Source organism: Cariama cristata, unplaced genomic scaffold, assembly GCF_000690535.1.
Source record: "Cariama cristata isolate BGI_N322 unplaced genomic scaffold, ASM69053v1 scaffold37673, whole genome shotgun sequence".
Taxonomy (NCBI): domain Eukaryota; kingdom Metazoa; phylum Chordata; class Aves; order Cariamiformes; family Cariamidae; genus Cariama; species Cariama cristata.
In genome coordinates, this window is record NW_009607429.1 from 23,404 (window position 1) to 36,251 (window position 12,848).

The 12,848-nt window shown below is 35.3% G+C and overlaps 1 protein-coding gene across 1 annotated transcript in view; it reads left to right on the plus strand.

The window, feature by feature from the left end:
• Window positions 1-11,080, plus strand: part of USP32 (ubiquitin specific peptidase 32) — a gene marked incomplete at its 5' end in the record, with an annotated part of 33,672 nt that extends 22,592 nt beyond the window's left edge. Inside the window, 13 exons of the mRNA XM_009696699.1 lie at window positions 138-311; window positions 845-1,019; window positions 1,652-1,803; window positions 2,560-2,671; window positions 3,241-3,452; window positions 4,880-5,064; window positions 5,664-5,750; window positions 6,568-6,688; window positions 7,347-7,538; window positions 8,137-8,428; window positions 8,863-9,296; window positions 9,649-9,741; window positions 10,263-11,080. Coding sequence (XP_009695001.1) covers window positions 138-311; window positions 845-1,019; window positions 1,652-1,803; window positions 2,560-2,671; window positions 3,241-3,452; window positions 4,880-5,064; window positions 5,664-5,750; window positions 6,568-6,688; window positions 7,347-7,538; window positions 8,137-8,428; window positions 8,863-9,296; window positions 9,649-9,741; window positions 10,263-10,436 — 2,403 coding nt within the window. The remainder of the gene's footprint in view (window positions 1-137; window positions 312-844; window positions 1,020-1,651; window positions 1,804-2,559; window positions 2,672-3,240; window positions 3,453-4,879; window positions 5,065-5,663; window positions 5,751-6,567; window positions 6,689-7,346; window positions 7,539-8,136; window positions 8,429-8,862; window positions 9,297-9,648; window positions 9,742-10,262) is intronic.
• Between the last annotated feature and the right edge of the window lie 1,768 nt (window positions 11,081-12,848).

The following is a 12,848-nucleotide window of genomic DNA, read 5'->3' on the forward strand; positions in this document are numbered from 1 at the left end:
AAGCAAAGGGAGTTACCTTTAACTCTTGGCAATTGAATTTGTGCTCGTTGACAGCATGCATCTTGTGTACAATATTTTGATGTACTGTTACAACTTTTGTTACAGGATGTTAAATAACTTTCTGGCCTTTTTTATAGTGGACAATAGCAAAATATGCTCCAAGATTTAATGGCTTTCAACAGCAAGACTCACAGGAGCTTCTGGCTTTTCTTTTGGATGGTCTTCATGAGGATTTGAACAGAGTTCATGATAAGCCATATGTTGAACTGAAAGACAGTGATGGTCGACCAGACTGGGAAGTAGCAGCAGAGGTATGGGTTAAAATTTTTGTGTTTGGGGTTTGTTTGCTGTTTGTTTTTTTTCCTTATAGTACTGAGAAGCTAAGTTGTTGATGAGGCTGTCTGTGGTGATACTCTTTCAGGACTGTACTGTCTTTTGGAACTTCTTAGATCTGTGATTTAAGGAGTCAGTTTCTCCTTTAAGCTGAAAATTAGTTTTAAGTATTATAATGAAAGTATAAAGATGATACTTCACAATAGTTTTGAACAACTCCTCAGAATTATGGAGTTTCAAAATATTTCAAGATACCTGATGATCCTTTCAGAAGTACTTTAAATTATGTCATACTTTGATTATTGTGTTAATTGAAATAACTTTTCTTTACTCATGTTGAAACTAAATACTTCCTGTTTATTAGAAAATGGTAAACAACTTCTGTGGAAATAACTTGACTTCCATAGGCCAATGAAACTTTGGAGGTCTTCTAGCATATCCTGTTTCCTGTAGTTCAAGCAAGTAGTCTTCAGTTTCTAACTTTGTATTGGTTTTTTGTGCTTCATTTTAGGCCTGGGAAAACCATCTGAGAAGAAACAGATCCATTGTTGTAGATTTGTTTCATGGGCAGCTTAAGTCACAAGTAAAATGTAAAACTTGTGGCCATATAAGTGTTAGATTTGACCCTTTTAATTTTTTATCCTTGCCTTTGCCAATGGATAGCTACATGCACCTAGAAATTACAGGTGAGTAGCAGTCTTTAACTCCCTCTAAACTTGTCATTGCTAAAATAGAAATTGTATATGTAGAATAGCTATAAAAGATCCAAATTTTGTTTGTGTTAGTACTTAAACTTAAAAACAGTATAACCATTTTAATATAATAGAGAACAAGAATTTTCATTGGAATACAGTTAAAGTAAAATAAAACCTTTAAAAAGAGAGCATAGATGGCTCATTTTCAGTTTTGACTAAAACACTTAATACAGAAACATGTAAAATGGAGATTCTGAGAACTTTCCTTCTGTTCACTGTGTTGTGGCGGTTGTCCTAAATCTGCCAAAAGCGAAAAAGAAGGGCTGGGGGGAGCATGCAAGCAAAAAATACTTTATGGGTCATGAGCTATACTATGAAGAACCCATGTATTCTTGAAAAAGAGGCAAAGGAAAGATGATAAGAATGTGAAACAAATCTTGAAACCATTTTCTACTGCCTACACAGCGAGAGATTTTCTGGCATTTATCTGCAGACCTTGAAAATTGACTGGTAAAAAAAAATAATCATCAGAATACTTTCTAATAAGTAAGTAGCTGTAATGTATTACACTCATTAGAACTTTCCTGGTTTGCTGACCAGTGTGTTTCTTTTCCCCTTTAAAGTAATTAAATTAGATGGTACTACTCCGGTTCGATATGGCCTGAGATTGAACATGGATGAAAAGTATACAGGTTTGAAAAAACAGTTAAGTGAACTCTGTGGCCTAAAACCAGAACAAATTCTACTTGCAGAAGTGCATAGCTCCAATATAAAGGTAAAAAGAAAAATAAATTAGTAATTGCTGCAACATACTTCTGGTATTTTTGTTTGTTATTTGTCTACAGTGGCATACTACTGCATTCTTTTTAACATTAAGCTTTGCTTACAAGAACTGTGAAATAATTTAACTAAAAGAATGACCAAAAAGTCAGCTTAGCTGTATCTCTATATGAACTTCTATTTTGTTCTTAAACCGTAATTTGGCTTGCTTTAAATAGATTTAAAATCAGAGTAAACTGAACAAAAATAAACTACTTCTAAACAAAATTAATAGTGATGTAGAAGCTTGCAGAAGTTTAATTGAATTGATTACTAATGATATTTTAGGAAAAAAAAGGATAAAATCATCTTGAGGTAATAAATCTCAAAGTGCTGTGATGAGTTTAAACACTGTCAAGACATTGGAAGCATAAGTAATGACTGTCTTAGTTCCATATAGTGTGTATGTATATGTGTATATATATATAAAAAAAATTTTTTTGCCCTCATTGAATAGGATTAAAACTGCTTGAAACTAGGTGCTCTCAGTCTGTTTAGAGAACCATTAGTAACTCTCTCAGGTCTTGCTGCAGAGCTCTGCAAAGAGGTATGCTTGTTGACTTCCTTTTTTTCCTTCTAGAAGGGTGTAAGAAAGCAGATGGGAGGGGAGAGAGAGGCTGATAAATACATTGTTTTCAAAAGAACAGAACATCTTCAGAGTCACAGATGGAAGTATATACATGTCTGACTAACTTTCTGTTTTTTACTGAAGAACTTTCCTCAGGACAACCAGAAAGTCCGGTTATCAGTGAGTGGGTTTTTGTGTGCATTTGAAATACCAATTCCAGGATCCCCTACATCAGCATCAAGCCCTGTGCAGACAGGTAAAAGAAAACATATTTGTTTTCCTGTTCATTTAAAATGCACAATGCTTAGGTACTGAAGAAATTCAGGAGAAAACCTGACTACTTAGTAATAAGTAAACAGTGAGGATTAAAGAAAAGACAAGTAAGTTAAGAGTTCTGATCCGTAAAGAAGCTGTGAGCAGTCTCAGTATCTGCTGACGGTCTGCGATCCTTTTTAGGATCGCACCCAGGAGAGCAGTCTGAAGATCACTGTATACTTATTTTAGTTAAAGACACAATAAATGTGCGAGGTATTTTATTACTTGTGGATTGACTGTAAGGCACGACATGTAAAAAGCTGCAAGCATGGTGTTCGGTTTTGGTTTTATTGTTTGTGGTTTCATATATGGGTTATAAACACCTCTGTTATTCTTTGCTCTTGCATGCTCTGATTTTGCAAAGTTGTAGACAAATAAAAGGTTGGGTGTTGGTTGTAAGGAGAGTAGAAGATACTTCATGAAACGCATTGCACAGAATGGAAAGGATAAAAATCATGTGATCAGTTCTGGTTAGTGTAGACAATTGAGAATGTGATTGTCTATCTACAGATGTCTCAAGTGGGCCATCAGCTAATGGAGCACCCAACATAATGATGAATGGAGACCTTCCTAAACCAACGCTAATTCCAAACGGAATGCCAAATACTGTAGTGCCATGTGGAACAGAGCGTAACCTTGCCAACTGGACTCTGAACGGTCATGTGCCCTTGCTTTCTGATAGTCCATGTACAGGGTATATAATTGCAGTCCACAGAAAAATGGTGAGTAGATTTTGCATTTGTTATAAATTGTTCATGTAACGGACTTTGAAAGAAAGTCAGTGAGGATTTTTTTAATTTCCATGTGATAAATTAATCTTTATTGCTTAAGAAGAGGGAGCATGAATACATTTCCGTCTTAAGCGAGCGCCAAGTTCTACAGAAACACGACTCTTGTAAATTTAAATCGTAATGTCTAATGTTGGTGTATTTTTCTTTCGTTAGTACTGGCATGCTTCCCAGTTCTTTAATGCTGAGATGCAAACGTTTGCTAACTCCCTGATTAAATGTTCCAGACTCTTTGAGCAGAAAAAGTTCTAATTAGAGGAGCTACGAGAAATGCATTTCTTTCCCATTATGTGGAAAAACCTTATTTCTTATATGGAACCAGAATGAAGATATATAGTACATTCCTGGGTCATTCTGTTAGCGTGAACTACTCTTTGTAAAAGCATCTGTAGTTAAGTTTGAATTCTAAATGTCAAAGCTGTATGACTGAACACCTCAAATAGCCGCGTGGTGTGTGCACACTGTGTCCAGACTTTAGAGTCTGTTAATATTTAGAGCCTGGTGGATATGGGCCAGGAGATCATTTAACTTCCCTCTTTACTGAGTGTTTGTATGAAGTTTTTTTGCTTTATTCTCTCAAGTAGTGGCCACTAACCACTGTTATCACTGTTATCTTGATTTAAAGTTTGCAGAATCTCGTAGGTGATTGGTGTAATGCTTTTGAGCTATTACAAGCTGCTAGTTATACAGCTTAAAAAACCAGTACAAGTTGGTTGTGGAAACTATTCCAGGACTCCATGCTTGTCATTGTCAAACATCTTATCAATGGAAAGAGTTAATTATGTAAAACTTATGCAAGGCGGTAGCTGTTTGCTGTACCTCAGTGTCATTAAGTCGGTGTGTTAAATCTTTCTTATGAGCAGGAGATGTAGCATGAAGGTTAGTTTGTCTGCTTGGAATAAATTGTGTACAAGTCTGTAGTGCTTCCTTTAGACACAAGGGTTTTCTTTCTCTAGCAAACATTAGCTTGCCTAGTGTAGAGGTCATTTTGGGACAGGTATTAGCATCATTAGATGCATGTCTGCATTACAGTATTACCATGTGGTGGGAAAAGTAAGAACTATACATCATATAAAATACAAAATATTGTACATGGTTGAAATACAGATTTACGTTTGAGGTGCTCTAAATAACATTGCCGTAATGTCATAAAATACAAAAAAGTTTTCAAGTCAATGATCAAAATTTACTGTACTTGATATCAGAATAAATTGCTGAAATAGAGTACTTTTAATAGAATCAATGGTTTATTTTAATTGCCAGTGCCTGAAGTAAGTAACAAGGTCAGCATCCTAGTAATTATGGTAATGTGAGTTAATGTGTACTTATATCTGAGTCATTCTTTTATTTTGCATACACAGATGCGGACAGAATTATATTTTCTCTCATCTCAGAAGAATCGTCCTAGTCTCTTTGGAATGCCACTAATTGTTCCTTGTACAGTTCATACACGGAAAAGAGACCTGTATGATGCAGTGTGGATTCAGGTTTCCAGGCTTGCTAGCCCTCTCCCGCCTCAGGAAGCTAGTAATCATGCACAAGACTGGTGAGTTTGGCATCTCAGTCTTTGGCTTGAATGATGTAATACAGTGGCTTACACTTGGTTACAAGGTTTAAAACTATATTCATCTTCAACTTTACCAGTTTTGACTTCTCATAATACCTCCGTTGAATGAACGTATGCTTTTTAATGTATAATTAAACTTTAAATGTCAACAACTTTAGGAACAATTGTGTGCGCTTTTACCCCAAATGCTATCTGCCTGCAGAAGCTATTTAGTGGGTTATTTTTGTGAGAAGTCATTTTAGGGTCCTGCAATTTAATAATGGCAATAATTAAAAATAACTTCTAATCCTTTTTAATACAGTTAAATGTAGTATACCTTCTAGCTGTACTTAAAGGTTGGCTTTACACAAATTCGTTGATTCGTTCTTATCCAGTGATTGATAATTAATTGTATCTGACAAATTCAGGTGATGTAAAGGCAGATCTTGTTTTAATAGCTTAATCTAATCAAAATTATGGTTTTGAGGGGGAAGTGGTGGGGTTTTTTTTTAAAGTAAACGTAGCAAGCATAGTGAAGGAAGGTAATTGGCAGTCTGAATGAGTACTTATGTTTCATGTTGCGTTCTGTTCTGTTTCAGTGATGATAGCATGGGGTATCAGTATCCATTCACCCTAAGGGTAGTTCAGAAGGATGGAAATTCTTGTGCTTGGTGTCCATGGTACAGGTAAATTGTCCTTTTTAGATTTAAGGGGAATCACTCCAGCAGAAACATAATTTATGGTAATGGGCTTCTGATACGTTTCAGACTTCAGGGGTAATATCAAACAATAAGATTCTAGAATCTAATTTAACCAAAACTCTCACATGGCAGACTTTCACTGTAGTATAGCTTTTATGACTTGGAGAGCTGAGAGCTCTGCTGACACAGAAACTTTAAATTAGGAGACGGACGTGAGATTATAAAAAGCCTCTTAACTCTTTATGATATTCTGTGTGCATGTGTGTATATATGCAGGCACCTATGTGTACATATTTGGATGATTTGTAGGGGTTTCAAACAAAACCAGACTTTAGATGCAAGTCATCTGCCCTGGCTAGTTTCTGTGCCATTTTTGAAGAGTAAGAACTAAAATGGACAATAAGAAATTCACCCTGGAAGCATACTTGGAATTTTCCCTAAACAAAGAGATGCTAATGAAAATTCCAGACCCTTGCTGGGAGGTATTCACACCATATACTCATTTTAAAAAAAGTCTCTTACAGCTAGATAAGTAAAGTACATTTACTGTCATGTTGTAAAATACTCGTAGAGACAGAGAATTGTAGTTTTTTGGCATCATAGGTAGGCTTGGTCAGCATCTCTATATAGCAAACTGACACTGATTAGTGTTTTATAAAAATGCCTCTCTTTTACACTGAAGAGAAGGCCTGAAACTTTGAGGGTGCATATGTTACAAAATAAGGAGCAGAATTGGAGTGTGAGATAATTTCAAACTTAGTTATTGGGCGGTTTACTTACCACATCGAGCTTTTTGATGTAGATTTTGCCGTGGCTGTAAAATTGAATGCACAGAAGATAGAGCTTGTGTTGGGAATGCTTACATTGCTGTAGACTGGGATCCAACAGCACTCCATCTGCGCTACCAGACGTCGCAAGAACGGGTAAAGTTTCAACATAAACGCTTTGTTGTTTTTTAATAGCCCTGAAGAACAACCCGTTTCACCAATTATTTTTTTTTATTTGATTCTTCTTTTGTCCATTTTCAGTTAGATTAAAATCAGTAGTCATTGAACAGTGTATTCTGGATAAATTAATGTCTTAATGTTAGACTTCTTACGTGACCATTATGTGGAAGGGAAGCTTTTAAGAAACCACAGCATTATATTTTCTGTCTGTTGTGTGTCACTTTTGGTATAGCCTCCACAATATATTACAAAATATGTTACTTTGATAAATTTTTTAAGCAGACCTGTGCTATAAACAGTTATGCATGTGAGTAAACCTGTTTCCTCATTGGGTCAACAAAACATATCTAAAGATAAGCCTATAGCTGAGCTAATCTAGAATAGCTGTTCAAACTTGTGAGTTGAATCTATAAACTTGTGCTTTATGGATAATTTGGTAAGCAGAACCCAAGAATACGGACAGTGCATTATTTATGTGTCTGCCTCTTTGTAATTGAAATAAAATTTCTGCTAAAACTTAAGGCATCTAGTTTTTATCTTTAATCCTAAATAACTATATGATGTTGTGAATACAGCCTTCCTCTGAGCAGTTTGTATATGTTTCCAAGTCAGATACAGTTTTATCTCACTTTAGATTGTAGACGAACATGAAAGTGTTGAACAAAGCCGGCGAGCTCAAGCAGAGCCCATCAATCTGGATAGCTGTCTTAGAGCCTTCACCAGTGAGGAAGAACTGGGGGAGGATGAGATGTACTACTGTTCAAAATGCAAGACTCATTGTTTGGCCACCAAAAAACTGGATCTTTGGAGACTTCCCCCTATTTTGGTATGATCTTGTGTAATTTTCCTCTACGGCAACAAAACCAAAGTACATTGGTCACAAATTTGAATTGCTAGGTATGTCCCCTTGTTCTGAATAAGAAGATTTGCTTTTGTTCACAGTCTCAGGAGGGGCATTGACTTAGTTTGCTTCATGCGTTTCTGTAATGCAGGCAAATAGAACAAACCTCAAATCCTTTTGAATCTTCTTAGCTGGTACATTGCAGGAAATGGTGGTGTTTTGCATTCAGTGTCATCTGTTCTGGCATAGAATTCACGCTTAGGCAGTCTTTCTGGTAACATGATCTTTTGTCTAATTAACCACCTGCATTTGTCACTTCTCAAATTTGGTAGGTTATTCAAAACACATAGTGCTGATCACTGAATTGAAGCAACCTTTTCTATCAAGTCCCCATGAAAATATTAGTTCCCTTTTTTACCAGCTTGATCTCAAAATCCAAATTGTCACATACAGCATTGTTACTGTTTTTTATTAGCATATGATAAAATGTGTATGGTTTGTGAAAAACTATTTTTAAACAGTGAAATTACTCACTATGATGTAATTGTCTTCCTTTAATTTTCTCTAACATGTTTCTCCTTAGATCATTCACCTGAAAAGATTTCAGTTCGTAAATGGCCGCTGGATAAAATCTCAGAAAATTGTTAAATTTCCCAGAGAAAATTTTGACCCAGGTGCCTTTTTGGTACAAAGAGATCCAAGTCATCTTCAAAGAAAGCAGTTAACACTCCAGATTGACAGCCTTCCTGAACCACGGACTCTCCAAGGAGAGTCTAGAAAAATAGATGTGCAGATCACTTGCGCACCAGGAGAAGGAGATATGCTGAACAGAAGTCCGTCCTCCCTTAACACTACTGTCTTGAATAATATCAAAGGTAGGTAATAATTAGGGAAAATTCCAGTCAATACTGGTATTTGGAGGGGGAAAAGAAGATCATCTTGTGAACAAAATTTTAATGTTTCTTTGGCCAAAGCACTACACTGATTCTGAAACACTCATTTCTGTTGTTTGCCCTGGAAAGCTTAATGAAGCTTTACCATAAAAAAAAAAAAAAAGAAGGTACTCAGTGACAACAGATATTGGCACTGTCTGCTTGTATAAGTGGGCTGGATTAAGAGAGGGGAATGTTCTTCTGCATTAAAGATTTAAATTTCAGTTTATAGATGTAGGTATGTGTGTGCACAAAGGTAGTTTCATTTTGTATACTACTCATTAGTTGTAGTGAAACAGCATTTTTAAATGTTTTTATCTTAGTAGTTTTTATCTTAGTAGTTTTTATCTTAGTAGTCCACATGTTTTCTGTTTTAGCGTCTCCGTCTTTGGGGAGGAAAAGTGGAACCAGCTGTCCTTCAAGTAAAAACAGTAGCCCAAATAGTAGCCCAAGGACTTTAGGAAGAGGTAAAGGGCGTCTGCGGCTACCACAATTGGGTAAAAACAAACTATCAAGTAGCAAAGAAAATTTGGATGCAAGTAAAGAGAATGGTACTGACCAGGAACAGAGATTTACTTCTGATCAAGGTGATGCTCTTACTAGAGGGCAGACTTTGGGTGGTAGCCAGAGTGAATTATATACTGCTCAGGACAATGAGATGTCTCTAGCCAACGGATACATCTGTGAGCAGAATGCATATAGTAATGGCAGTATCAACGGTCAAATTGATAACCACAGTGAGGACGATATTACAGATGACCAAAGAGAAGAAGTATGTGTTAACCCTATTTACAATCTATATGCAATTTCGGTAAGTTGACTTTTTTTATGCAAGTAAACTATCTTTATGTGGCATTGTTTTGACTAAATGCATTTACTCTATTGTTTTCATTACAGAAAGTAGGGAATCTATTGAGAAGGAGAACAAAGTAGAGCTGTTGTCAGCAAAATAAATTTGCCATAAGACTGTGTACAACTGAAAAGTATATCTCTGCATAATGTTTTTTCTGCTTGAGTGTATAAAGTTAGTCAGCTCCAGATGTATAGATTGTCGTGAACCATTGTCACTCACTTAAAGATCATGAGTTTGTGAATCATTTATGCTGTGAATTCTGGGTTTTGATGTTTGATCCGGAATTTATTTTCTTCTTTGTTTTCTTCAGTGCCATTCAGGAATTATGGGAGGGGGTCATTATGTCACTTATGCCAAAAACCCAAACAACAAGTGGTACTGCTACAATGACAGTAGCTGTAAGGTAAATCATTTATTTTTGTAGCAAATAATTTTTGTCTTGATTACCTAGAGCCAGAGAAATTTACATTTGGTGAGAACTGTTCTTTGAAATCATAAGTATCTCAAAAGTTGCGTAGGATAAATACTAAAATTGTTAACTGAAATTGTACATGAGATTTTTCAAGTTAACATCTGTTCATCAGCTGCTACCATGGTTAAGGAAAGATGCTTATTTTGTACAAAGACAGAAGAATTACTAAAAATGGAAGTCCAAGAATATTTTTTCATGATGCTAGCAGTTTTGTATTCAATTACTCAATAATTATGTTCCGACATTTCTAAGTCATTGCATTTATCACTATACTTTTCAAGTAAATAATGGAGCCTGATAATTATAATAAGGGAGACAGGAAATGTGATTCTTCTTGTTGTAAACAGCCGGTTAAAAATACTGTTTCTAGGACAATTGTGCATATTTTAAGTTCAGTGACAGAATTGCAATTGTCCCATTGCATATTTCAGACCATGTTTTCCCTTTCTCAGGAATTGCATCCCGATGAAATCGACACCGACTCTGCCTACATTCTTTTCTATGAGCAGCAGGGGGTAGACTATGCACAATTTCTGCCAAAGATAGACGGCAAAAAGATGGCAGACACAAGCAGCATGGATGAAGATTTTGAGTCAGATTATAAGAAGTACTGTGTTTTACAGTAAGCAGATGATCTTCCATGGACTGTTTTGAGAATGTGAGGGATAACATCCTGAAACTTACATTTGGCGAAAATGTTACTGAAACAGATAACCTAAGTGTAGTTATTGTACCCTGTGATCTGAAAGCACAAAAAGAAAGCCCTAATTAAATAGCAGTTAATATAAAGATAGTATTGTTTTGTTCTGTTATCTCACTACATGCTCTAAACATTTCTGATGTTAGACATCAGGCTGAGACTGCCATTGGCCTTTAAATGGTTTGAGAAAAGCCAACTAGGACCAAATAAGAGCTAAATTAAATAGTCCAAATAAGAGCTAAACAAAGTAGCGTAGAGTTTACCAACTGCTCTAACAAACCCCTAAGGCTCTCTTTAGGTTTAAGATAATGGGGAAAAAAATTGTAGTGTTGTCTTTGGACAACATGATATTGCTACCTCCTTTTTCCTGCAGTTTTATTGCATTTTATTGGCAAAACAGGGAAAGCAAGAAAATGAAAGGTGCACAAACTTAAAGAATTATCATCAAGAGTAAGAGAAGTTTCCAGTTTTGCCATTACTGATGTGTGTCCGTTGCTTTCTTTCTGTATGTTGGGAGCACAACCAAATCATAATTTGAGAAGAGATTAATTTCTACACTTGAATGATTTATTATAATTGTGTTTTCTCCACGTGTTGGCTGTGCAGATCAACATGTTTCAGGAATGGCTTTTCTGCCTGAAGAGTGCCATCTCAAACTTTTGAGATGCCTCAAGAAGAAACTTCAGGTTGAAGAGAGTAGTTGTGATTACACGCATGGTGTCTTAAAATGTGCACATTGCACAAAATGTTCCCAGCTTTTGGAAGGAAAGATGCTTGAGCTTATGTTTCATGACTGATGTTGCTTTTAAATTTGCACTTTTAAAAATTCGTATAATTAAATTCAAAAATATAGTTTGTTTTTGTTGTTGTAAGGGCTCTGGAGTGAATGGCTGTGAATTATCCACTGTGTATTTCAAACAAGTAAGAAGCTGTGGCTGTCAGGTAGCTATCGTAGCATTCATGGATGGATTGGTTTTTTAATTGGTTTCATAATTTAATGGAGTTTCTTTTTTTTCAAAATTTGGTTGCCTTTTCAAATTTTCTTTTCTTTTCTTTTTTTTTTTTTTTGCAACAGGTTATGCATATACTTGCAATTAAACCAGAATTGCTTTCCGTGCCCTTGCAACATGCTCTTCTAAGTCAGTGGGCTTATTGCATGAAGGAAAGCATGACTGAGTCTTAGCAGAGACTGGAAAGAAGATGGTTATTTTTTGAGTAGGCATTTCTTTAAACATTTTCAGTGTTAAATTGTTTGCATATCTGAATGAAGATAAAAATTTCACTCTTTTGACCTTTTGTTCTTCATCTGAGTCTAAGAAGCTTACTAATTTTGTCATATGTCATCTTCCAAATTCTTTAGATTTTGCATCTTCACTAACAATACTTAGATACTTAGATAACTGATACTTAGACAGTTGATCTATGAAAGAAATGTTTGGATTCATTTTAATGTGTTTTACAAGAATGCCAAACTTACCAGTAAGTTTATAATTTCCAGAGAGATCTGAGTTTTATCCATTTAAGAAATTATATCAGCTAATTCTGCTGTCTTTGCTCACGCAAAAACCTCCCTGCCCTTGTTGGAGGTCATGCCTCTCTGAAGACAGCAGGTTGGTTCCAAAATAAGTATTGTCTTACTTGTAAAGTGTTGCTCCCTATCCTACATGCTCTTTATCTTTAAAATGGTCTAAACATTGAGACTGAAGAAAAGCAAACATGACTTTTGAATTTCTAGGTTAGAAGCGTTTTCAATACTCATTTGTCTACTCTCCCTCTGCAAACTCCATGAAAAGTGAAAGATTTTCAACTGATTTACTTTAAAATCTTTTATTTAAGCAGGTAGCACAATCTACTAATGTTATTTGATCTTCTGTGTTTGTTACATCGGTTGTAATTAATTTTTTAAATTAAATTAATTCATGAATTAGTAGTAAATTTATTAAGTTAACTATTAACTACATTCACTTTGTAAATTATTGTATAAAACTTATTGACAATGCACTGACTTTAGAGAGATGTTAATGTACATAAATACCTTGTAAATAAAATAGTGTTGATGTACTGGAATATGAGCTGTATTAAAAAAAAAAAAAGGTATTGGTAATTGTATATGGAGTGAACCTGTTTATCTGTAACTATATTATTCAAACAAATTAAATACTGTGGATGCAGATGAAGTGTCACTTCTTGTCAGATAATTTTAATAGCTGTTTTTCCTACTTTGATGTTTCTGAACTGTTTTCTTAAGCTTAAATGTAATTGTCAATCCAAAAAATTGAAACGTGAGTAAGCATACAGCAATTCTTTACGATTTGTCCAGCACAGCACTTAGTTCTAA